Below are 25,483 nucleotides of genomic sequence, written 5' to 3'. Positions count from 1 at the left end.
TATGAATATTTAATTTTGTTTCTAGAATTGGAGTGTTTTGTCTCTGAAGGTCCAGCCTATCCTTTGCCACTCCCCACCCCTGGTGTTTCAGGCTGAAATGTCTCATGTGATGCATGCCTCCAAAAATGTAGAACCTCGAGCCTTATTCTGGTATCTGGATGTGAGCTTTGCAGCTGGGATTACCAGCAAGAGGTCAGGATCAGGAACCCTGTCCGACTCTTATCTTTCCCCTTCTCCCTTGTTTTTACGCTGTTGATTGAAGCTACCGTGGTTGAGGTCAGCTTACCAGGCACAGATGAAATGCAAGCATTCCCTGAAAGGCACAGGCTCAGGTGGCGCTGTGCTTGCCTGGCTAAGTCCCATGGGGGAGCCATGGCCTTGTCTGAGGCAGTGTTGTGCCCTTTCTCAATCGGGTGTTGGGCGATGGCAGGAATTGGAATTCCAGGGACGGTAAACACTCCCCTGAATAGTTGAAATGCTCACTGCTGTAGAGATTGTGTTATCTGCACTGTTTACAAGCCACAGTGGGTTGCGAGGGATACCCAGTGTTGTCAGAATAGCACCACTGAGTGCCATGATTCTGCAGGGTTTGACCAATAGAAATCAGTCTATCTACAGTGTTGCTATGGTAACGATGTTTTAGACAAGTACTAATTTTAGATGAAAATGCCTCTCAATTCGGGTGCATTTAATTCATACATGAATATTTACTAAATAAATATCCCTCACTATTCAATAACTACACAAATAACTATTGATCAAAATACATAGAATGTTCTTCACAGAAACGGGCCATTCGGCCCAGCTGCTCCATGCTGGTCTTTATGCTCCACACGAGCCTCCTCTCATCCTACTTCACATACCCCTCTCTGCATATCCCGCTGTTCCCCTCTCCTTCCTGTATTTATCTAGGTTCCCCTTAAATGTATTTATATTATTCACCTCAATCGCTCCCTGTGGTAGTGAATTCCACATTCTCACTGTTCTCTGGGTAACTTGTACACACTCCTTTTTATCTCACACACTGTCTATCTGAGGATTGCAGTCACGTGACATGACCCAGGATGGTGTCTATTAGACGTTTTTTCCTTTGTGAATGTGGCTAAAACTGTCGCTGCCCTTCCCTGGGACTGGTCAGTGATTTGGACTGGAGAATGGACCTGGATGATGGTAGCTTTCAGAAATTTGTCACTCTGGTTTTCAGATCCCCCGCCACTTTTCAAAAACCTCAAGTTCCATGAGTTGCACAAAATACCCACCGACTGACAGCCAGTAAGCAGCGATTGTACAATGTGCTGGAAGGCACTGGGACCTGTTTGAGTCTATAACACACCAATTCCAATGAATAATTTGCCCTGAAAGTTTCTCAATGGTTTTAGCAGCTAGGGCTCTGAGATACTGTGGCTGAGAACTGAATGGCAGAACTTCCAATGCATCAAAGAGAGAGACCGGGTGCAGAAGGCTTAACTTCCGCAATCTCAGAATTGCTAGAACAGGTTCAGGTAAACCTCCCCCTCTCTCCTTCCCCGCCCCCGCTCCGAATCAGGAGGTTGAGAGTTTGAGCACCGTTCCACAGACTTGAGTGCACAATCCAGTCGCTTCGGATGAGATGTTGAACTGAGACCCTGTCTGTACTTTTAGGTGGATGTCAAAAACCTCATGGCAAAATTTGAAGAGCAGGGGAATTATGCAGCACCCAATTAACAGCTGACTAGATCAGCTTCAGCAGCGAATTGCAGTGTTAGCTATGATGCCCTGGCCAATATTTATCCCTAGACCACATGGCCAGAGAAAATCGGAGAAAAACTCTGGGCTAATTTGGGGAGAAATAATCTGGGAAATTTGAAACGAGTGCAGGTGATTGTTCTGGCCCTGAGTTTCCTGTAGTACCTCCCAGCCAGAAACTGGTCTAAGCCTCATTTGGAGGAATTCAGTGAATCAGCACCCACCACACGAGACAGCAGTGATTCATTATTGTCTGGAGAAAAGAACAACCTCCTGACATCTAACCTGGATCTGGCCTGGTGCATCCCAGGTCCTCCCTAATCGATTTAATTGGAGTTGGTGACATAAGTTGAAGAGGCAACTGTCTGGACTTTACAGCACAGAAACAACCACCGCCCTCAGCCCTGATCCCTCCGGCCGCGCCGCTCTGGGCCCTGCCCTCGGCCCTGCACTGGGAGTATCTGCCTGGATTATGAACTTAAGTCTCTGGAGTTGGACTTGCCTCTGAAGCAGAGGGTCAGGGGTTGGGAGTTCCCCGCTGCCCACTGACCCACAGCTGACAACTAGTTACATTCATCATATTGAATTTCGACGCTGAATCTGGATTCCCTGTGAAAAGCTGGCCTCTTAAGAAAGATTCTTCCACAATACAGTTAAACTCTTTTTATTTTAATCTTAAGTGAGCTGCTACATCTGTGTAGGTGGCCTTTATTTTTCTGCTGTGAGCACTGAAAATGGTGTGGTTTATATTCGCTCAGGGTGCCTCCTCTCTGCTGCAAAACGTTGGTGCTGCCACCTGCGATGCTGCTCTTTGACTCTGCCAGGCTGGGAGAGTGGGCAAGGCATTGAGCCCACTGTGCCTCTCCCTCCCCAGTCTCGACAGTCGTGAGGAAGGGGGATTTACTCGTAACGCCGCAGGTGGTTGTAGAGCGACTGGACGTAGGTGAACACGCACATGGGATCCGGTTTGTTCCCCATCACCATCATGTCCTCCACTTCAATCAGCCTGTCACATTGGGCCATCTTCCTGTAACATCAAGAACAAAGATAAAACTTGCATTTCTATCGTGCCTTTCATCACCTTGCTACTTCAGAATGCTGCTTCGTGGGCAATGTTGCGCTTATGTCAGAAATGCAGCAGCCAATTTACACACAGTAAGTTGTTGGCCAGGGCACTGGTCAGATCTCTCTTCCTAGGAATGGGGGCCATCGGTTAACATCTGATCTGAAAGGCAGCACCGTGAAAGAAGTTGACCGATTGAGATCTGTAAGTGTGCACAGGGACCTGGGATCTGTGGAACTGAAGATACTGCTGCCCTGTGCCATTTCCTGCGGCCTCCAGGCAATCAAACTCTCAAAGCTTTATTTTTTAAAAAATATTCTTTCTGGGGGATATGGATGACCCTGCAAGACCGTCATTTATAAGCCCAGCCTTCCCAGTTAGCCTTGAGCTCTCGGCCTGCTGCTGTACACAGGCGCAGTTCAGAGAAGGTTCACTAGGTTGATTTCCTGGGATGAAGGGGCTTGTCTTATGAGGAAAGGTTGAGAAGGTTGGGTCTGTACTCATTGGTAGTCTAGAAGAATGAGAGCTCTTATTGAGACACAATATTCTGAGGGGATTTGACAGGGTGGATGCTGAGAGGATGTTTCCCACACGTGGGGAGAACCTAGAACCAGGGAGTGCGGTTTCAGAATAATGGGTCTCCTGTTTAAGACTCAAGATAAGGAAGAATTTCTCCTCTCTGAGGGTCATTAGTCTGTGTGGAGTTCTCTATCCCAGTGGACAGTGGAGGCTGAGTCACTGCATGTTTTCAAGGCCGAGTTAGAATTTTGATCGACGAGAGGATCGAGAGTTTGGGGATCGGCAGGAAAGCGCAGTTAAAGCCACAATCAGATCAGCCATGATCTTATAGAACTGTGGAGCAGGCTCCTAATTTGTATGCTCTTACATAAAAGTAACATGGAACCTGCTATACTGAGGGATCCTCAGTTCAGGCAGCTGTACCTATTGTCCATCCTGGACATTGATTTCTCTTCACCCTCACCCCAGCCCCCCTCCCAAGATCTCCATGTTCCTAACAGTGACAGGACCTTGTTATGGATGAGCTGTTTGTGGAAGGGTCGTACTCACTCAGCCGTGCCGAATGCGAGCTCAAAGTTCTGTTTGCGGTTACTGGGGCTCAGCTCATTGTAATCGAAGGCTTCAGGGAAGAAAGAGTGGACGAGAGCACAGAACGCCATCCCATTGCTCCAACTCGAGGAGAAATTCTGGATATCAATCAGCTGCAAGGAACAGAGAGAGAGATTTACAATCTGGAGGCACAGCAGCTTTTCCCCTTTATTGGTGAATTCATGCCCCTAAAGTGATAAACATTAAATTGCTCCCAAAACAGGCTTAGATACAGAGTAAAGCTCCCTTTACACTGTCCCCATCAAACACTCCCAGGATAGGTACAGCACGGGGTTAGATACAGAGTAAAGCTCCCTCTACACTGTCCCCGTCAAACACTCCGAGGACAGGGTATATTTCTATCTTGCCTATAATGAACTTCAGAACATCCCGAAGTGCTAATAAAGCATTTTTGAAGTGTAGACACTATTGTAGGAAATGTGGGTGCACAGCAAGATCCTGCAATGAGTTGCAGCTTTTGTCTGACCAACTTTTTTGATCGGAAAGTTTAAGGGACGAATCTATTGGGTTTATTGTTGGGCAATGCCTGGTGCTCGCTGAGACACGTTACATACCTGCTGCTGCCAGTGGTTCAGTGGTTACTGGGTGGGTGTTGTGGGGCTGGTGTTGGTGGAGAACAAAAATAGCAGAAGCTAATGGGAGCCTAACAACAAGTTACCCTGGCTGGAGAGATTGTTTGGGATGGGAATGCCATGAGGAGGAGGGAAGGCATAGGAAGGGTAGATGAGATGATGGAATTGGTTAAATGTGGTAAAATGGTAGGGAAAATTATTTGATACAACTTATTTTTTGAAAGCTATTCTTTTGCTAAAAATGAAGATTCACTAAATTTGAATGAAAATGTATTAGAAAAGCTGTCAGGTGAATTAACAAGAGCACATCAGATAACAGAATAGAGCCTGCAGAACCCTTACACAGTCTCAATTCAATGTGCATATCAGGGCGCAAGCTTAGACTCGAGGAAGATGCTGTTATAATGTTGCTACAAAAGTTGAATCTTAAACAAGGAATCATGGAACAGGACCGGTATTTAGGAAGCTGTTTTCTTCGATGCTGAAATTAGAAGAGGCAGATCTTAAGGAAATCGAGTGTTGGCTCAAATTAATGAGCAAATCAGGTGTAAATCTGCCTTTTCAACACAGGAGAATAGTCTCCAGTTCAACGTTTCTATTCTCTGACCATAAACAAGTCACAAGATTGTGTTTGACAAAGTTTGTATTTATACTCCTAGGACATATGGACAAATTTATGTAGTTATTTCCAGAGTGAGAAGACTGTTCAAGTCTTTGGTGAGAGAATAGTTAGAAATCCTGTATTTGAAGAAGTATTTTTGCAATAATGATACTTGACTCCAAATATTCTGACTGAGGTACTGTTACCAAGGCTGCTCTTCAATAGGCCACCAGGAGGCACACACGAGCTGTCCAGTGTGGGTAAAAATGATGGGCTACAGTTCTCTGCCTTTCTTTCTGATATGGTAGCTGCTAGCCTTAACTTTCTGCAGAATACAGCTGAGATCAGAAACTGTGCAAAGTGAGGGATCAAACCTGCTCCCCACCCCCCACAACATCCCATTCTATCTTTTTTTTTCTCTGCCCTCTAATTTTCACAGTCATTCCCTTTTTGAAGTACCAGTGGTGTTTCCATGTGAGTATTGTTAGCATATGCCATTATGGAAAGTCAGCCTAGTTCTAACCTGTCCTCACCCAACATCCCCACATGATTATGGCTCATTTGGAGTGCAAACCACAGGATGAACTCCCCCCTCTAACTAAATATAGGAACAGGAGTAGGCCATTCAACCCCTTGAGCCTGTTACACAGGAACAGGAGAAGGCCATTCAGCCCCTCGAGCCTGTTCTACTATTCACTGAGATCATGGTTAACACCATAGAGCTGACTCCCCTCCCCTTTGTATCTTTCATAGTTTGCCGTTGTGAGATTTGAACTCTTGATCTTGGGGCTACAAGCCCAGTACCATAACCACTTGGCTATTTAGGCCAAGCCCCCCTTTGTATCTTTGGTTAACAAAAATCTATCAATCTTAGATCAAATATTAAGTTTAAATCCAGCATCAATTGCCGTTTGTGGAAGAGTGTTCCAAACTCCTCCCACCCTTTGTGAAGAAGTGTTTCCTAATTTCCCTCCTGAAATGTCTTCCTCATCTTTAGACTCTGCCCCCTAGTCCTAGACTGTCCAACCAGCGGAAATAGTTTCTCAAATCCCCTATCTGTTCCCCTTAATATCTTGGAACTGATCTAATCACCCCTTAACCCGCTAATTCCCAGGGAATACAACCCTAGTTTGTGTAATTTCACCTTGTAATTTAACCCTTTGAATTCCTCCTCCAGCCCTGATGAAGACTAGCTAATTAAACACAGATTGAGTTATGGACCTCGGCCTATACATCAGTAAAGTTTGTTCTAATCATCACCTTTGACAGCTGCTCACTCCCTCTGTCTCTGGGTAGGTCATTAGGCATTAGCCCCTCACTTACCTTGTATCCTATTGTCTTGGAGCGACACCACTCCAGAAGGATCTGCTTGATACTACTTGCACTGGCAACGCCGAAGCTTTGGGATCGTTGGAGCTTTCCTTTTGAAGCTCCAACTTTGCCCCTGAAAGAATGGGTTAACACATTGTAAAACATCTGTCCTGGGGTTAGACTGCAAACCACAGTCATCACCGTACTCAGAAACACACAGTGAAAATAAAGATTTTAATGAATTGGACAGACAGACCCATAGGAGGCTATTCAGGTCATCATGCCTGTGTTGATATTTGAAAGTTATTCAATTAGTCCCCCATTTCTTCCAACAGTCCTACAAATTTTTCCTTTTCAAATATATGTCCAACTTAATTTAAATTTCTTTCTAATTGGCAGACGCCCCCACTGGTTCAGTGGGTTAATGTATCACTCAGGGCAAGGCTTCAGAATCAATTCCAGGTGGCTGTGCTGAGCTGAGACACCACACTTGGCCTCAGTGCCCTGGGACAGAGAGGGAGATTTAGCCAGGGATTCACATCCTGAATATCATCAGTGCTTCAAAAGCTCACGGTGGGGTCATTGGGCAGAGTTGGGGCTGAATGTAGCTGCAATGCCCTCAGTGATGGAATATTCCAGAAACACTCACTGTGCCTGCTTCAAAGATGGAGAATGAGTTCTTGGGTGAAGTAACCAGTGGAACTGTACCGCAGCGAGAGTTCACAGCATAAGGGAGAGGAAAGGGAGGGGACGAAAGAGGGATTAAAGTATCTTTATTGGAAGCAATTAAGACTTCACATTTCTACATTTCTGTCATACCTTTCATAAACTCAGGATGTCTCAAAAGGGCTTTACAGACAATGATGTACTTATGAGGTGTAGCCACTGTTGTAATGTAGGAAACACAACAGCCAAGTTGGACACAGCAAGATCCCACAAACAGCTATATTATATGGCTGGATGATCAGTTTTTAGTGTTGATTGAGGGATAGATATCGGCCCTAGGACACTGGAAAGAACTCCTCCACCCCCCCCCCCTGCCCCACCTCCAAATCTGTTCTTCATTGCACTGTGGCAATGGGGCCTTTTTATGTCCATCTGAGAGGGCAAGCAGGGCCTTGGTTTACCATCTCATTGGAAAGATGGCATCCCCGACAGTGTGGCCTTCCCAGTGCTGACCTTCTGACAGCGCAGCGCTCCCTCGGTGCTGACCCTCCGACAGTGCAGCGCTCCCTCGGTGCTGGCACTGGGAATGTCAGCCTGGATTTTGTGCTTAAGCCTCTGGAGTGAAGCTTGAACTAATTAATTTTTGACTGAGTGCAGAGTGTGCTGCCCATTGAGCCATATCGGAAATTGGTTTGTGCCATCAGTGTGGATAATCCCTGTCCTCTCATAGTCTGTAAGATACAGGAATCAGAGGGATGGCCTTACCTTGTGCCTTCCTGTTCAAACTTTTCGAAGAGAGCCTTCCTGGATTGGGGTCCAGATGTCCGGGGCAGTGTCTGTGACCTCATCAGCAGAGGGCGCTTCTCGCCCTGGCGAGGCAGGGTAGGAGGGGGGGATTGGGATTTGGTGGCTGGGTCTGGATAAAGATTGAGTACACTGCAGGGAAACAGGGTTACAAGTAAGTAACAGCATGGAAAAACAGCAGATATTCCAATATGGTTACAGCACTAAAGGAAACCATTCAGTCCATCGAGCCTTTGCTGACTCTCTGCAAGAGCAATCCAGTTAGTCCCACTTCCCCGTCCTTTCCCTAGAGTCCTCAAATTCTTCTCCCTTAAAGTAATTATCCAATTCCCTTTTGAAAGCCGTGACTGAATCTGTCTCCACCACACACTCAGGCAGTGCACTCCAGATCCTAACCACTCGCTGCGTGAAAACTTTTTCCACATGTCACCATTGGTTCTTTTGCCAATTACCTTAAATCTGTGCCCTCTGGTTCTTAATCGTTCCGGCAATGGGAACAGTTTCTCCCTATTTACTCTGTCCAGCCCCCTCATGATTTTGAACACCTCTATCAAATCTCTTAATCTTCCCCCAAGAAAACAGTCCCAACTTCTCCAACCTACCTTCATAACTGAAGTTCCTCATGCCACAAACCATTCTCACGAATCTTTCCTGCACTCTCTCTAATGATGCCACATTCTTCCTACCTTCCTAAAATCTGCCTGTAGGATGTACGGGATGCTTCTTTATTTTATTCATTCATGGGATGTGGGTGTCGCTGGCTAGGACAGAATTTATTGCCCATCACTAATTGCCCTTGAGAAGGTGGTGGTGAGCTCCCTACTTGAACTGCTGCAGTCCATGTGGTGTAGGAACACCCACAGTGCTGTTAGGAGAGAGTTCCAGGATTTTGACCCAGCGACAATGAAGGAATGGCGACATATTTCCAAGTCAGGATGGTGGAGTGGCTCGGAGGGGTACTTCCAGATGGTGGTGTTCCCATCTGTCTGCTGCCCTTGTCCTTCTAGATGGTAGCGGTCGTGGGTTTGGAAGGTGCTGTCTAAGGAGGCTTGGTGGGTTCCTGCAGTGCATCTTGTACATGGTACACATTGCTGCCGCTGTGCCTCAGTAGTGGAGGGAGTGAATGTGGATGGGGTGCTGATCAAGTGGGTTGCTTTGTCCTGGATGGTGTCCAGCTTCTCGAGTGTTATTGGAGCTGCACTCATCCAGGCAAGTGGGCAGTATTCCATCACACTCCTGACTTGTGCCTTGTAGATGGTGGACAGGCTATGGGGAGTCAGGAGGTGAGTTACTCACCACAGGATTCCTAGCCTCGGACCTGCTCTTGTAGCCACAGTATTTATATGGCTAGTCCAGTTCAGCTTCTGGTCAATGATAATCCCCAGGATGTTGACAGTGGGGGATTCAGTGATGGTATTGCTATTGAACATCATGCGGCAATGGTTAGACTCTCTTGTTGGACATGGTCATTGCCTGGTACTTGAGTGGTGTGAATGTTACTTGCCACTTATCAGCCCAAGCCTAGATATTATCCATGTCTTGTTGCATTTGGACATGAACTGCTTGAGCGTTTGAGGAATCACGAAAGGTGCTGAACATTGTGCAATCATCAGCAAACATCCCCACTTCTGACCTTATGATGGAAGGAAGGTCCTTGATGAAGCAGCTGAATATGGTTGGGCCTACCACACTACCCTGAGGAATTATTGGTTGTGTCCTAGAATATTAAGCTACCTGAAAAATCTCTGCAAGAGTGAGCTTTCTAGCTGAATAGTTTAATGTGCCAGATCTGTGCCCCTCACTCCACACAGGTGCCAGCTTTCATTCCTGGTTGTAGTATAATGGGTTAATAGAATAGTTATGCTTTTGAGTGATGAAGATCATGCTGTAGCAATGACATCGCTCATGTGTGTGAGATGTACAGCAGATGGAATATTCAAAAGAGGTGTGCCTACCTAGTCGCTCATCCTGTATATAGCATACATAACATAAATAAACCATCTGGAAGTAACAACCTGATTCAGACCACAAGTTGCTCCAGATAAGATAGGCTCTTTAACCAGTATAGAAAAACACTGGTCTCTGGGCATTTAACAAGACAGAAGGCAGCCGGTCCTATCAAAATCGGTCCTGGTGTCCCATAGAGCCAGGATAAATGAACATATGAATTCGGAGCAGGAATAGGCCCCTCAAGCCTGCTGCGCCATTCAATAAGATCATAGCTGATTGAATTGCAATTTCAAACCCCATGATCCTGCTTACCCCTGATAACTGTTCACCCCCTTGTTAATCAAGAGTCTATCTAGCTTTACCTTAAAAATATTCCACGACTCTGCTTCCATTGCCTTTTGAGGAAGAAAGTTCCAAAGAGTCATGACCCTCTGAGAGAAAAAAAATCTTCTCATCTCTGTCTTAAATGAGTGATCCTTTATTTTTAAACATTGATCCTTAGTTCTAGATTCTCCCATGAGAGGAAACATCCTCTCCATATCCACCCCTCAAGATCTTACATGTTTCAATCAAGTCGCCTCTTACTCTTCTAAACTCCAGTAGATACAAGCCTAACCTGTCTAGCCTTTCCCCATAAGACAACCCACCTTTTCCAGGTATTAGTCTAGTAAACCTTCTCTGAACTGTTTTTAGCACATTTCCATCTTTCCTTAAATAAGGAGACCAATACTGTACACACTACTCCAGATGTGGTCTCACGAGTGCCCTGTACAACTGAAGCATAATCTCCCTATTTTTGTATTCAGTTCCCCTCACAATAAATGATAACATTCTATTAACTTTCCTAATTATTTGCTGTACCTACATACTAGCCTTCTGTGATTCATGCATTAGGACATCCAGATCCCTCTGAATCTCAGAGCTCTGCAACCTCTCACCATTTGCATAATAAGCTTTTCTTCTATTCTGGAAAAACTCAGCAGGTCTGGCAGCATCGGCGGAGAAGAAAAAAGTTGACGTTTCGAGTCCTCATGATCCTTCGACCAAACTGAACTCAGTTCGGACGAAGGGTCATGAGGACTCGAAACGTCAACTCTTTTCTTCTCCGCCGATGCTGCCAGACCTGCAGAGTTTTTCCAGGTAATTCTGTTTTTGTTTTGGATTTCCAGCATCCGCAGTTTTTTTTGTTTTTTTCTTCTATTCTTCCTGCCAAAATAGACAATTTCACATTTTCCCACATTATACTGCATTTGCCAGATCTTTGTCCACTCACTTAACCTATCTATGTCCCTTTGTAACCTCCTTATGTCCTCTTCACAAATACCTATCTTTGTGTCATCAGCAAATTTATTAACTATATCTTCAGTCCCTTCATCCAAATCCTTTATATAAATTGTAAAAAGTTGAGGCTCCTGCACCAATCCCTGTGGCACACCACTCATTACACCCTGCCAACCAGAAAAAGACGCATTTATGCCAACTCTGTTTCCTGTTAGCTAGCCAATCTTCTATCCATGCCAATATGTTACCCCCTGCACCATGAGCTGTTATTTTCCGCAATAACCTTTGATGAGGCACTTTATCAAATGCGTTCTGGAAATCCAAGTATAGTACATCCACCAGTTCCCCTTTATTCACAGCACATGTGACTATTCAAAGAACTCCAATAAATTGGTTAAACATGATTTCCCTTTCACAAAGCCATTTTGACTCTGCCTGATTCCCTTGAATTTTTCTAAGTGCCCTGTTATTACATCTTTAATAATAACTTCTAGCATCTTCTTCAGGACAGATGTTAGGCTAATTGGCCTGTAGGTTTCTGCTTTCTGTCTCCCACTCTTTTTGAATAAAGGAGCTACATTTGCTATTTTCCAATCCAATGGAACTTGCCCCGAATCTAGGGAATTTTGGAAAATTAAAGCCAATGCATCAACTATCTCACTAGCCACTTCTTTCAAGACCTTCAAAATTCAGGTCCCAATCTATGTCATCCTGTAGCCAAATCTCTGTAATGGCTATCAGATCGTACTTATTTATTTCTATTTGCCCTATCAGTTCATCTGTTTTGTTTCGAATGCTACGTATGGTTAGATACAGTGCCTTTAGTTTTGTACTTTTATTATTTTTAGTGTCTAGCCTTATCTGTTGACTTGCTCTTAGATTTGTATTCTGCTGATTTACTCATGGATTTATACTCTCTGTCCCTTCCTGTTATGTTCTGTTTATCATTTCCCATATTAATACCTTTCCCTCATGCCTTGTCTCTACTCTTTGGTTTACCACATCTCCCCTAATATGATTCCTTGCCCCTCTATTCAGTTTAAAATCCCCTCCACTTCCCTAGTTATGCAACTCGTGAAGATACCAGCCCCAGCACGGCTCAGGTGTAGACCATCCCAACAATACAGATCCCACTTTCCCCAGTATTGGTGCCAGTGCCCCACAAACTGGAACCCACTTCTCCCACACCAGTCTTTGAGCCACGCTTTCGTTTCTCCAATCTTATTTGTCCTATGTCAGTTTGCATGTGGCTCAGGTAATAATGTAGAGATTATTAGTACCTGTGAGGTTCTGCTTAATTTGGTGCCTAGCTCCTATACAAAGCCTCCTTCCTCATCCTGCCTATGTCGTTGGTATCTACATGGACCACGACCACTGGATCCTCCCCATCCCACTGTGGGTTTCTCTCCAGCCCTGAGTAGATGTCCCAAACCCTGGCATCGGGCAGGCAACATAGACGTCTGCACTCTCGTTGTTTGCTACAGAGAACAGTGTCAACCCCCCTCAGTATACTATCCCTTACTATCATTACATTCCTTTTTGCTTCTCCCCACTTGAATGGCTTCCTGTACCACAGTACCATGGTCAGTTTGCTCATCCAGCCTGCAGCCCCACTCTCATCCAAGCAAAGTGAAAGAACCTCAAACTTTTTGGATAATTGCAGAGGCTCACACTCCTGCCCTCTGGGTCTTTTTACCTACCTCAGCAACAGTCACACCCTCCTGTCCATGACCACCTTCCAAATCAGAATATCCTATCCTAACGGGTATGACTGCCTCCTGGTACAAATTGTCCAGGTAGCTTTCCCCCTCCCTTATTTGTCGCAGTGTCAGCAGCTCAGCCTCTCGCTCAATGACTCTGAGCCGAAGCTCTTCAAGCTGCACACACTTACTGCAGATGTGCTTGTCCTGGACAACACTGGATACCACATACCACATGCCGCAGCCATGACACATCACCTGTCTTGTCATACCTATGTGCTTTAATTAATTACCTAATTATTTTATTCAATTATTTATTTTCTTTTATATATTTATTAATATTATCACAAATTTCTGTACTATTTTCAACCTTAGGAATAGAAAAGATCTTGACCACTTACCAGATATTCACCAAATGTCTAGTTTCTTCCCCTGTAGTAGACCCAGTTCCTCAGGGGTGAAAAAGAAAAAGTGAAGGAGCAACTCCCTCCCCTCCTCACAGAACTCCCTCAGCTCACCAAACCCTCACTGGTCGCATAGAGAATGTCTGAATTTATATGTTCTAAACAAAGAGACTAGCTGAGCTCAGGTACAGCAAGACCAGTTCAACCTAGTTTCCTTAATTAACTATTTCAGCTACTGCCAGTGGATAGCTTCTATCTCCTTGCTTAGGCCCCTGGATGAGACTTCGAATTTGAACAGTACTTGCAGTTAAATGGGTCATTTTCAGATTGGCAAGCTATAACGAGTACTGTGCCACAGGGATCCGTGCTGGGGCATCAATTATTTACAATCTATATCAATGATTTTGATGAAGGGAATATATGGTAGCTAAATTTGCTGATGACACCAAGATAGGCAGGAAAGTAAGTTGACAAGAGGAGGTTAAGAGCCTATGAAAGAATTTAGACAGTTTAAGTGAGTGGACAGAAATTTGACAGATGGAGTATAATATGGGAAAATGAGAACTGTCCACTTTTTAGGAAGAATAAAAAAGCATATTATTTAAATGGAGAGACATTGCAGAACTCTACAGTACAGAGGGATCTGTTGTCCTGGTACATGAATCACAAAAAGTTAATATGCAGAGACACCAAGTGATTAGGAAGGCAAATGGAATGTTGGTGTTTATTGCAATGCGAATGGAATATAAAAATAGGGAGGTCTTACTGAAGCTGTACAGGGCCTTGGTAAGACCACATCTGGAATACTGTGTACAGTTTTGGTCTCCTGACTTGAGAAAGGATATAATTGCATTAAAAGCAGTTCAAAGAAGGTTCACTTGACTGATCCCTGAGATGAAGGAGAGATTGAACAGGTTGGGCCAATACCCATTGGAGTTTAGAAGAATGAGATGTGACCTTATTGAAACATATAAAATCCTGAGGAGACTTGACAGGGTAGATGCTGAGAGGATGTTTCCCCTTGTGGGGGAATCTGGAACTAGGGGACACAGTCTCAGAATAAGGAGTCTCCCATTTAAGACAGAGATGAGGAGAATTATATCTGAGGATCGTTGAGTCTCTGGAATTCTCTTTCCCAGTGAGCAGTGGAGGTTGGATCATTGAATATATTCCAGGCTGAGTTAGATTTTTGATCAACAATGGAGATAGGCAGGAAAGTAGAGTTGAAGCCACCATCAGATCAGCCGTGATCTATTGACTGATGGAGCAGGCTCAAGGGGCCGAATGGCCTACTGCTCCTAACTCTTGTGTTCTGACCTCTGGAGGATTCTGAGGTCAAACAACAGCCTTGGAAGTGAGCGTATGGATGTTGCATTAGGACATGATGAGGCTCATCAGGCACGATGTTTCCCATCTCCATCTAACCCACTGACAGAGTGGTGAGTACCTGGGGAGCTGCACCCAGCAAGAGTCAGCTCCATCGGAGAGAAAGGGAAAATAGAATATTTCCCATATTTCTGCAGCAAGCAGCGGGTGTTAATGTCTGTGCTAAAGTCCCATCGTCTATAAGCAGGATCCCCATTTGGCACAGCCCATCCAAGCCTTTAATATCCCACCCAGTCTAATCCTACCCTCCCCTCACTCCCATACCCTTTAATATCCCACCCAGTCTAATCCCACTATCCCCTCACTCCCATACCCTTTAATATCTGTTCCGATGATGCTACCTTCAAAAACAGTTCCTCTGACATGTCCTCCTTCTTCCTTAACCGAGGTTTTCCACCCATGGTTGTTGACAGGGCCCTCTACCGTGTCCAGCCATCTCCCGCGCATCCGCCCTCACGCCTTCTCCTCCCTCCCAGAAACACGATAGGGTCCCCCTTGTCCTCACTTATCACCCCACCAGCCTCCGCATTCAAAGGATCATCCTCCGCCATTTCCGCCAACTCCTACGTGATGCCACTACCAAACACATTTTCCCTTCACCCCCACTGTCGGCATTCCGTAGGGATCGTTCCCTCCGGGACACCCTGGTCCACTCCTCCATCACCCCCTACTCCTCAACCCCCACCTATGGCACCACCCCATGCCCACGCAAAAGATGTAACACCTGCCCCTTCACTTCCTCTCTCCTCATCGTCCAAGGGCCCAAACACTCCTTTCAAGTGAAGCAACATTTCACTCGCATTTCCCCTAACTTAGTCTACTGCATTCGTTGCTCCCAATGCGGTCTCCTCTACATTGGAGAGACCAAACGTAAACTGGGTGACCACTTTGCAGAACACCTGTGATCTGTCCGCAAGAATGACCCAAACCTCCCTGTTGCTTGCCATTTCAACACTCCACCCTGCTCTCTTGCCCACATGTCTGTCCTTGGCTTGCTGCATTGTTCCAGTGAAGCCCAACGCAAACTGGAGGAACAACACCTCATCTTCTGACTAGGCACTTTACAGCCTTCTGGACTGAATATTGAATTCAACAACTTTAGGTCTTGACCTCCCTCCTCCATCCCCACCCCCTTTCTGTTTCTTCCCCCTTCCTTTTGTTTTTTTCCAATAAATTATATAGATTTTTCATTTTCCCACCTATTTCCATTATTTTTAAATATTTTTAAATCTTTTATGTTCCCCCCACCCCCACTAGAGCTATACCTTGAGTGCCCTACCATCCATTCGTAATTAGCACATTTGTTTAGATAATATCACCAACTTCTTTTGTTCTGTTGTCTGTGACATCTTTTGATGATCTGCTTCTATCACTGCTTGTTTGTCCCTACAACCACACCACCCCCCTCCACTTCTTTCCCCCACCCAACCCACTCACCCCTCACACCTTAAACCAGCTTATATTTCACCCCTTCCTTGGATTCACTAGTTCTGTCGAAGGGTCATGAGGACTCGAAACGTCAACTCTTTTCTTCTCCGCCGATGTTGCCAGACCTGCTGAGTTTTTCCAGGTAATTCTGTTTTTGTTTTGGATTTCCAGCATCCGCAGTTTTTTGTTTTTATCCCTTTAATATCCCACTCAGTCTAATCCCACTCTCCAGTCACTCCCTGCACTCTTTAATATCCCAACCAGTCTAATCCCACTCTCTCCCTCACTGCCACACCCTTTAATACCCCACCTAGTCTAAACCCACTCTCCCCTCACTCCCATACCCTTTAATATCCCACCCAATCTAATCCCACTGTCCCCCTCACTTCCATACCCTTTAATATCCCACCCAGCCTAATCCCACTCTCCCCCTCACTCCCCGTCCCCTTTAATAACCCACCCAGTCTAATCCCACTTTCCTTCTCACTCCCTGTACCCTTTAATATCCCACCCAGTCTAATCCCTCTCTCCCCTCACTCCCCGTACCCTCTAATATCCCACCCAGGTTAATCTCGCTCTCCCCTCACTCCCTGTACCCTCTAATATCCCACCCAGTCTAATTCCACTCTCCCCTCACTCCCTGTACTCTCTAATACTCTAATATCCAATCCAGTCTAATCTCACTCTCCCCTCACTCCCCATACCCTCTAATATCCCACCCAGTCTAATCTCACTCTCCCCTCACTCCCCATACCCTCTAATATCCCACCCAGTCTAATGCCACTCTCCCCTCACTCCCTGTACCCTCTAATATCCCACCCAGGTTAATCTCACTCTCCCCTCACTCCCTGTACCCTTTAATATCCCACCCAGGTTAATCTCACTCTCCCCTCACTCCCTGTACCCTTTAATATCCCACCCAGTCTAATGCCACTCTCCCCTCACTCCCTGTACCCTTTAATATCCCACCCAGTCTAATGCCACTCTCCCCTCACTCCCTGTACCCTCTAATATCCCACCCAGTCGAATCCCACTCTCCCCTCACTCCCTGTACTCTCTAATACTCTAATATCCCATCCAGTCTAATCTCACTCTCCCCTCACTCCCCATACCCTCTAATATCCCACCCAGGTTAATCTCACTCTCCCCTCACTCCCTGTACCCTTTAATATCCCACCCAGTCTAATGCCACTCTCCCCTCACTCCCTGTACTCTCTAATACTCTAATATCCCATCCAGTCTAATCTCACTCTCCCCTCACTCCCCATACCCTCTAATATCCCACCCAGTCTAATGCCACTCTCCCCTCACTCCCTGTACTCTCTAATACTCTAATATCCCACCCAGTCTAATCTCACTCTCCCCTCACTCCCCATACCCTCTAATATCCCACCCAGTCTAATGCCACTCTCCCCTCACTCCCCATACCCTCTAATATCCCATCCAGTCTAATCCCACTCTCCCCTCACTCCCTGTACTCTCTAATATCCCACCCAGTCTAATCTCACTCTCCCCTCACTCCCTGTACCCTTTAATATCCCACCCAGTCTAATCCCCCTCCCCCCTCACTCCCTGTACCCTCTAATATCCCACCCAGTCTAATGCCACTCTCCCCTCACTCCCTGTACCCTCTAATACTCTAATATCCCATCCAGTCTAATGTCACTCTCCCCTCACTCCCTGTACCCTCTAATATCCCACCCAGTCTAATGCCACTCTCCCCTCACTCCCTGTACTCTCTAATATCCCACCCAGTCTAATCCCCCTCCCCCCTCACTCCCTGTACCCTCTAATATCCCACCCAGTCTAATCCCCCTCCCCCCTCACTCCCTGTACCCTCTAATATCCCACCCAGTCTAATGCCACTCTCCCCTCACTCCCTGTACCCTCTAATACTCTAATATCCCACCCAGTCTAATGCCACTCTCCCCTCACTCCCTGTACCCTCTAATATCCCACCCAGTCTAATGCCACTCTCCCCTCACTCCCTGTACCCTCTAATATCCCACCCAGTCTAATCTCACTCTCCCCTCACTCCCTGTACCCTCTAATATCCCACCCAGTCTAATCTCACTCTCCCCTCACTCCCTGTACCCTCTAATATCCCACCCAGTCTAATCCCTCTCTCCCCTCACTCCCTGTACCCTCTAATATCCCACCCAGTCTAATGCCACTCTCCCCTCACTCCCTGTACCCTCTAATATCCCACCCAGGTTAATCTCACTCTCCCCTCACTCCCTGTACCCTCTAATATCCCACCCAGTCTAATGCCACTCTCCCCTCACTCACTGTACTCTCTAATATCCCACCCAGTCTAATGCCCCTCTCCCCTCACTCCCTGTACCCTCTAATATCCCACCCAGTCTAATGCCCCTCCCCTCACTCCCTGTACTCTCTAATACTCTAATATCCCATCCAGTCTAATCTCACTCTCCCCTCACTCCCTGTACCCTCTAATATCCCACCCAGTCTAATGCCCCTCCCCTCACTCCCTGTACTCTCTAATACTCTAATATCCCACCCAGTCTAATCCCACTCTCCCCTCACTCCCCATACCCTCTAATATCCCACCCAGTCTAATCTCACTCTCCCCTCACTCCCTGTACCCTCTAATATCCCACCCAGTCTAATCTCACTCTCCCCTCACTCCCTGTACTCTCTAATACTCTAATATCCCATCCAGTCTAATTTCACTCTCCCCTCACTCCCCATACCCTCTAATATCCCACCCAGTCTAATCTCACTCTCCCCTCACTCCCTGTACTCTCTAATATCCCACCCAGTCTAATGCCTCTCCCCTCACTCCCTGTACCCTCTAATATCCCACCCAGTCTAATCTCACTCTCCCCTCACTCCCCATACCCTCTAATATCCCATCCAGTCTAATGCCCCTCCCCTCACTCCCTGTACTCTCTAATACTCTAATATCCCACCCAGTCTAATCCCACTCTCCCCTCACTCCCCATACCCTCTAATATCCCACCCAGTCTAATCTCACTCTCCCCTCACTCCCTGTACCCTCTAATATCCCACCCAGTCTAATCTCACTCTCCCCTCACTCCCTGTACTCTCTAATACTCTAATATCCCATCCAGTCTAATCTCACTCTCCCCTCACTCCCCATACCCTCTAATATCCCACCCAGCCTAATCCCTCTCTCCCCTCACTCCCTGTACCCTCTAATATCCCACCCAGTCTAATCTCACTCTCCCCTCACTCCCTGTACCCTCTAATATCCCACCCAGTCTAATGCCACTCTCCCCTCACTCCCTGTACCCTCTAATATCCCACCCAGTCTAATCTCACTCTCCCCTCACTCCCTGTACCCTCTAATATCCCACCCAGTCTAATGCCACTCTCCCCTCACTCCCTGTACCCTCTAATATCCCACCCAGTCTAATGCCACTCTCCCCTCACCCCCTGTACCCTCTAATATCCCACCCAGTCTAATGCCACTCTCCCCTCACTCCCTGTACCCTTTAATATCCCATCCAGTCTAATGCCCCTCCCCTCACTCCCTGTACCCTCTAATATCCCACCCAGTCTAATCCCCCTCCCCCCTCACTCCCCCTACCCTCTAATATCCCACCCAGTCTAATGCCCCTCCCCTCACTCCCTGTACTCTCTAATACTCTAATATCCCACCCAGTCTAATCTCACTCTCCCCTCACTCCCTGTACTCTCTAATATCCCACCCAGTCTAATCTCACTCTCCCCTCACTCCCTGTACCCTCTAATATCCCACCCAGTCTAATGCCCCTCCCCTCACTCCCTGTACTCTCTAATACTCTAATATCCCACCCAGTCTAATCTCACTCTCCCCTCACTCCCCATACCCTCTAATATCCCACCCAGTCTAATCTCACTCTCCCCTCACTCCCTGTACCCTCTAATATCCCACCCAGTCTAATCCCACTCTCCCCTCACTCCCTGTACTCTCTAATACTCTAATATCCCACCCAGTCTAATCTCACTCTCCCCTCACTCCCCATACCCTCTAATATCCCACCCAGTCTAATCTCACTCTCCCCTCACTCCCTGTACCCTCTAATACTCTAATATCCCACCCAGTCTAATCTCACTCTCCCCTCACTCCCTGTACCCTCTAATACCCCACCCAGTCTAATGCCCCTCCCCCCTCACTCCCTGTACTCTCTAATACTCTAATATCCCACCCAGTCTAATCTCATTCTCCCCTCACTCCCTGTACCCTCTAATATCCCACCCAGTCTAATCTCACTCTCCCCTCACTCCCTGTACCCTCTAATATCCCACCCAGTCTAATCTCACTCTCCCCTCACTCCCTGTACCCTCTAATATCCCACCCAGTCTAATGCCACTCTCCCCTCACTCCCTGTACCCTCTAATACTCTAATATCCCACCCAGTCTAATGCCACTCTCCCCTCACTCCCTGTATCCTCTAATACTCTAATATCCCACCCAGTCTAATCTCACTCTCCCCTCACTCCCTGTACCCTCTAATATCCCACCCAGTCTAATGCCCCTCCCCCCTCACTCCCTGTACCCTCTAATATCCCACCCAGTCTAATCTCACTCTCCCCTCACTCCCTGTACCCTCTAATATCCCACCCAGTCTAATCTCACTCTCCCCTCACTCCCTGTACCCTCTAATATCCCACCCAGTCTAATCTCACTCTCCCCTCACTCCCTGTACCCTCTAATATCCCACCCAGTCTAATCTCACTCTCCCCTCACTCCCTGTACCCTCTAATATCCCACCCAGTCTAATGCCACTCTCCCCTCACTCCCTGTACTCTCTAATATCACACCCAGTCTAATCTCACTCTCCCCTCACTCCCTGTACCCTCTAATATCCCACCCAGTCTAATCTCACTCTCCCCTCACTCCCTGTACTCTCTAATACTCTAATATCCCACCCAGTCTAATCCCCTCCCCTCACTCCCTGTACTCTCTAATATCCCACCCAGTCTAATCCCCATCCCCTCACTCCCTGTACTCTCTAATATCCCACCCAGTCTAATGCCCCTCCCCTCACTGCCTGTACTCTCTAATATCCCACCCAGTCTAATGCCCCTCCCCCCTCACTCCCTGTACCCTTTATTATTCCCAATTCCTTTTCAAGTACCAATGTGAAACTCTTTTACAAGAGTCTACTGATTCTAGTTTAACAGAAGTTTGTCATCAAGAATTTTATACACTAATTACCCTCAGTGTCGACCTTTTCCTAACCCTCTCCTTCAATTCTTGCAGCGATTATCCTAATCCTTTTAGTGGCCGGGCAGTGAAGTGTGAATGGGTTTCATGCTTCAAACAGATTTGGGATCAGTTTAATAACAACTGACAAGGCATTGCGTGGGAGTAGGGTTCAAATCTTCAGAAAAACTCAGCTCTCCTGTTCTGTTGTGGAGCTGAATTAAAAGCAGCCCTTAAAATTCTGCTCAGTTAGAAGCAGGAAAAAAGCCCATCTCTTGTAAGAAGCAGTAAATGTGGAGAATTAGTTTTCATTCTTTGTGGAGATATTTGTGGCTTTCTCTTTATTTTTGTGTCCACTCTGGTCTTTTCCTTTACGGTTGTGAAGTTTATGAGCTCAAACCGAACTTCCAGGAGGTGCCAGGAATTTCTTAATCCTCCCTCTTGCCTACACCTCTTTTTGGACCCCAAAGTGATCCGGAAACCACCACTCTTAAATTTGTGTAGGGCCTTGAACATAGTCCCAAAGCACTTCACAGAAACATTATCAAACAAGTTTTGCCACATAAAGGAGAACCTAGGACAGTTGAACAAAAACCTTTAAGGAGTGTATTAAAGGAGGAGAGAGAGGTTTAGGGAGGGAATTCGAAAACTTGGGGCAGCTGAAGGCACGACTGCCAATGGTGGAGCCATTAAAATCAGGCTTACTCAAGAGGTCAGAATTAGAGGAATGCAGAAATCTCAGAGGGTTGTAGGGCCAAAGGAGATTATAGAGGGAGGGGGAGGTCATGGAGTGATTTGAAAACAAGAGTGAGAACTGTAAAAGTGGCCAGGTCTTGAGCCCAGTGTCGGTCAGTGAACACAGGGGTGATGGGTAAAAGGGACTCGGTGCGAGTTATGACGTGGGCAAGAAGGTTTTGGATGAGCTCATCTTTCCAGAGAGTGGAAGGTGGGAGGGTAATCAGGAGAATGTGGACAAAGAAAAATCAGAAGGTTGGAGCAGACCTGAGTGGTGAGTCTGTAACAAGTAGGAGTTTAGATCACAGGGGTCGAGTTGATCAGAACGGAATGTGTTCGATTGCTTGGGATGTTTTCCCCGAGTCATTACCTGGATGGAGATTGAGCATCACTGGACATCGAGTAACTGATAGAAGAGGCGGTCTTACTGACACTGACATTCTTGTCTGAAAAAGAGACAATGAAGTAGCAGCAATGAGGATCTGCAGAAACACATCACAAACACGCGGCTGTACTCTCCTTACCCACCATTCATAGCCTCAGAGAGCTTTGTAGCCGGTCTCCAGGTGATGCATGTGCAATGTCACTGATTCGATTTGCATCTCAATGTGAAGAGTACAGCAAATGCAACAATGGTAGCAGAGTGGCTCTGTTACTGGACTCGTAATTGAGAAACCTGGATGAATGATCCAGAGACATGAAATTGAATCTCACTGTGGCAGCTGGTGAATTAAAATTAATTAATGTGGAATCATCTCTGTAACATTGACCATAAAACTATAGGATTCTTGTAAAAACCCATCTGGTTCACTGATGCCCTTTTAGGAAGGAAATCTGTCATCCTTACCCAGTCAGACTACAGACCCACATCAATGCGGTTGACTCTTAACTGCCCCCTGAAATAGCCACTCAGCTATATTGTAGTGAGCTATAGTGGCTCACCATCACCCCTCAAGGGCAATGAGAGATGGGCAATAAATGCTGGCCCTTGATAGCAACACCCACATCCCATGAATGAATAAAGATTTCTAAGTCACCTCCAGTGTACCTGGAAATCAGGCAGTGTGTCCCTGATCTGAAACAATTGACATTGCTTCACTCATTAACTGAGTTTAACCTTGTGAAACACGAGTGAGCAGGCTGCCAGCATCTGCTCCCTGCAGTGAACCCATGCCAATGAGAAGGGGACAATTTTCCTGAACATGGTTGCCTCAAGTGCCCCTGTTGCTGGAATGTGGCAGCTGTTGTCTGTGTCTGAAACTCAATGAAGGGATAAAAATCTCCCAGTGTCCCTCGGGATCAGCAAGGCCTTTCTTCCCTGGAGTGTGGCAGATTTCAGGGAGGGAAAAACACTCGCGAGTTACTGCGCCATTTCCCAGTGTTTGAAGTAAGGCTTAGAATCCAAACTAAACAGCTATCAGTGCAGCACTGTCTAAATCAGATGGTCATAGATTCAAACCCTAAAGCATTAAACCCCATAATCTGGGCAGACGCTCCCAGTGCAGTACTGAGGGAGTGCTGCACTGTCGGAGGGTCAGCACTGAGGGAATGCTGCACTGTCAGAGGGTCAGTATTATGAGAGTGCCGCACTATCGGAGGGTCAGTACTGAGGGAGCACTGCACGGTCAGAGGGTCAGTACTGAGGGAGTGCTGCACGGTCAGAGGGTCAGTACTGAGGGAGGGAGGGCTGCACGGTCAAAGGGTCAGTATTATGGGAGTGCCGCATTATCGGAGGAACAGTACCGAGGGAACGCCGCACAGTCAGAGAGTCAGTACTGAGGGAGAACTGCATGGTCAGAGGATCAGTACTGATGGAGCGCTGCACAGTCAGAGGGTCAGTACTGAGGGCTCGCTGCACGGTCAGAGGGTCAGTATTGAGGGAGCACCGCATTGTTGGAGGGTCAGTACTGAGGGAGTGCTGCACTGTTGGAGGGTCAGTACTGAGAGAGTGCTGCACTGCTGGAGGGTCAGTACTGAGGGAGTGCTGCGCTGTTGGAGGGTCAGTACTGAGGGAATGCCACATTCTTTGGACCATCAGCATTGAGGGAGTGCCGCACTGTCAGAGGGTCAGTACTAAGGAAATGCTGCCCTGTCGGAGGTGCTGCCTTTCAGATAAGACATTAAACTGTTTCTTAGGTCAATGTGAAAGATTCTCTTTCACTTTTTTAGAGGTGCAGGAGAGTGCTGCTTGGTGAACTGTTCAATATCTATCCTTTAACCAAAATCACGAAATACAAATTATCTGGTCATTAACATATGGGTGTCTGTGGGATCTTGCTGTGCTCCGATTAGCTGCTGTGTTTCCCTTTTACAACAGTGGCCACAATTCAAAAGTACTTCATTGGCTGTAAACAGTTTGGGACGCCCTGAGGTTGTGGAAGGAGCTTTCATGAAACAAGGCCCAGAACAGGACGAGGCAGGTGCGATTAGCGAATATTTCTGCCTGTTGAACCCGTGTCACTCGCCTGATTGGTGCACAGTTTGACTGATGCTCTCCGTCTGGTGCCTGTTTTCAGCCAATTGGCTGAGATTTTCCGATCGCGAGGTCGTGCTCGTTGACATTTCCGCGGAGAATTTCTCCCCAGATTTGGTAACCGCGGTGATGGGCAGGTGAGCGAGGCCCACTGCTGCAGGCTCATGTTCCTGTAACGCAGTGGCTGGGCCCTGCCGGCCTGTTGTCAGTTCCTTCCCTGCTTTGGGTGAAAAGTGAAATTTTATTCAAGTTGTGTTCCATTGTAAATAAGGGACAACCCAGAATTCGGGGTCCCTGATCTCACACCCACCCCCATCTCTTCATAGAGAAAGCAAGTCCTACATTTTGGCAGCAAGAATGAGCAGAGGCAAAGTAAATTAAATGGTCCAGTTTTAAAGGGATTGGAAGGAAAGGTTGAGAAGATTGTTAAAAAGTACATGGGATCCTGGTTTTTATTACTAAAGGAATAGAGTAGAAAAACAAGGAAATTATGCTAAACTTTTATCAAACATTGGTTGTAGCTGGAGTACTTTGTCTAATTCTGAGTTTATGCGAAGACTGGAGGAACTAGGGTTGTTCTCGTTCAAGCAGATGTACTAAGGGTAAAGTTAACTGAATGATTATGAGGGGTTTTGATAGAGTAAATAAGGAGAAACTGGTTCCATTGGCAGGACAGTCAGTAACCTGCGGAGATTTATCTATTAAACAGTGAGTTGTGATCTGGAATGTGCTGCCTGAAAGGCCACTGAAAGGGCAGTGGAAAACTCAATAAAGGAACTTCCAAATTTGCAGGGCTATAGCAAAAGGGCAAGTGGAATGGAACTAATTGGTTAATTCTTAAAAGGGCTAGCACAGGCATGATGGGCCAAATGGCCACCTTCTGTGTTGTATCATTCTATGAAGACTGGAATGGAGCTGGTGTATGTCTCTCCATCCACATTGACTCTGATTGATCTCGCTCAGCTTCAGGCAACAGCTCACTGCCTGTGGTTAGAGTAGTCTTCGATTCTGCCCCAAGGCAGTGTACATAGCATGGGCCAACTCTCCAGTGCAGTGCTGAGGGAGAGCCAGATTGTCGGA

At 46.6% G+C, this 25,483-nt stretch overlaps 1 protein-coding gene across 1 annotated transcript in view; it reads right to left on the bottom strand.

The window, feature by feature from the left end:
* Positions 1–2,376: 2,376 nt before the first annotated feature.
* The window catches only part of smtnl (smoothelin, like), a 40,210-nt gene continuing 17,103 nt past the window's right edge, over positions 2,377–25,483 (bottom strand). The window contains exons 3-8 of the mRNA XM_041197814.1: positions 24,396–24,620; positions 22,301–22,376; positions 7,832–8,002; positions 6,413–6,533; positions 3,857–4,008; positions 2,377–2,752 (exon numbers count right to left, since the gene is read on the bottom strand). Coding sequence (XP_041053748.1) covers positions 2,626–2,752; positions 3,857–4,008; positions 6,413–6,533; positions 7,832–8,002; positions 22,301–22,376; positions 24,396–24,620 — 872 coding nt within the window. The 3' untranslated portion in view covers positions 2,377–2,625. The remainder of the gene's footprint in view (positions 2,753–3,856; positions 4,009–6,412; positions 6,534–7,831; positions 8,003–22,300; positions 22,377–24,395; positions 24,621–25,483) is intronic.

This window comes from Carcharodon carcharias, chromosome 10 (assembly GCF_017639515.1).
Source record: "Carcharodon carcharias isolate sCarCar2 chromosome 10, sCarCar2.pri, whole genome shotgun sequence".
Lineage (NCBI taxonomy): Eukaryota > Metazoa > Chordata > Chondrichthyes > Lamniformes > Lamnidae > Carcharodon > Carcharodon carcharias.
The sequence above is the reverse complement of the archived record's forward strand: the minus strand, read 5'-3'. Positions and strand labels throughout refer to the sequence as shown.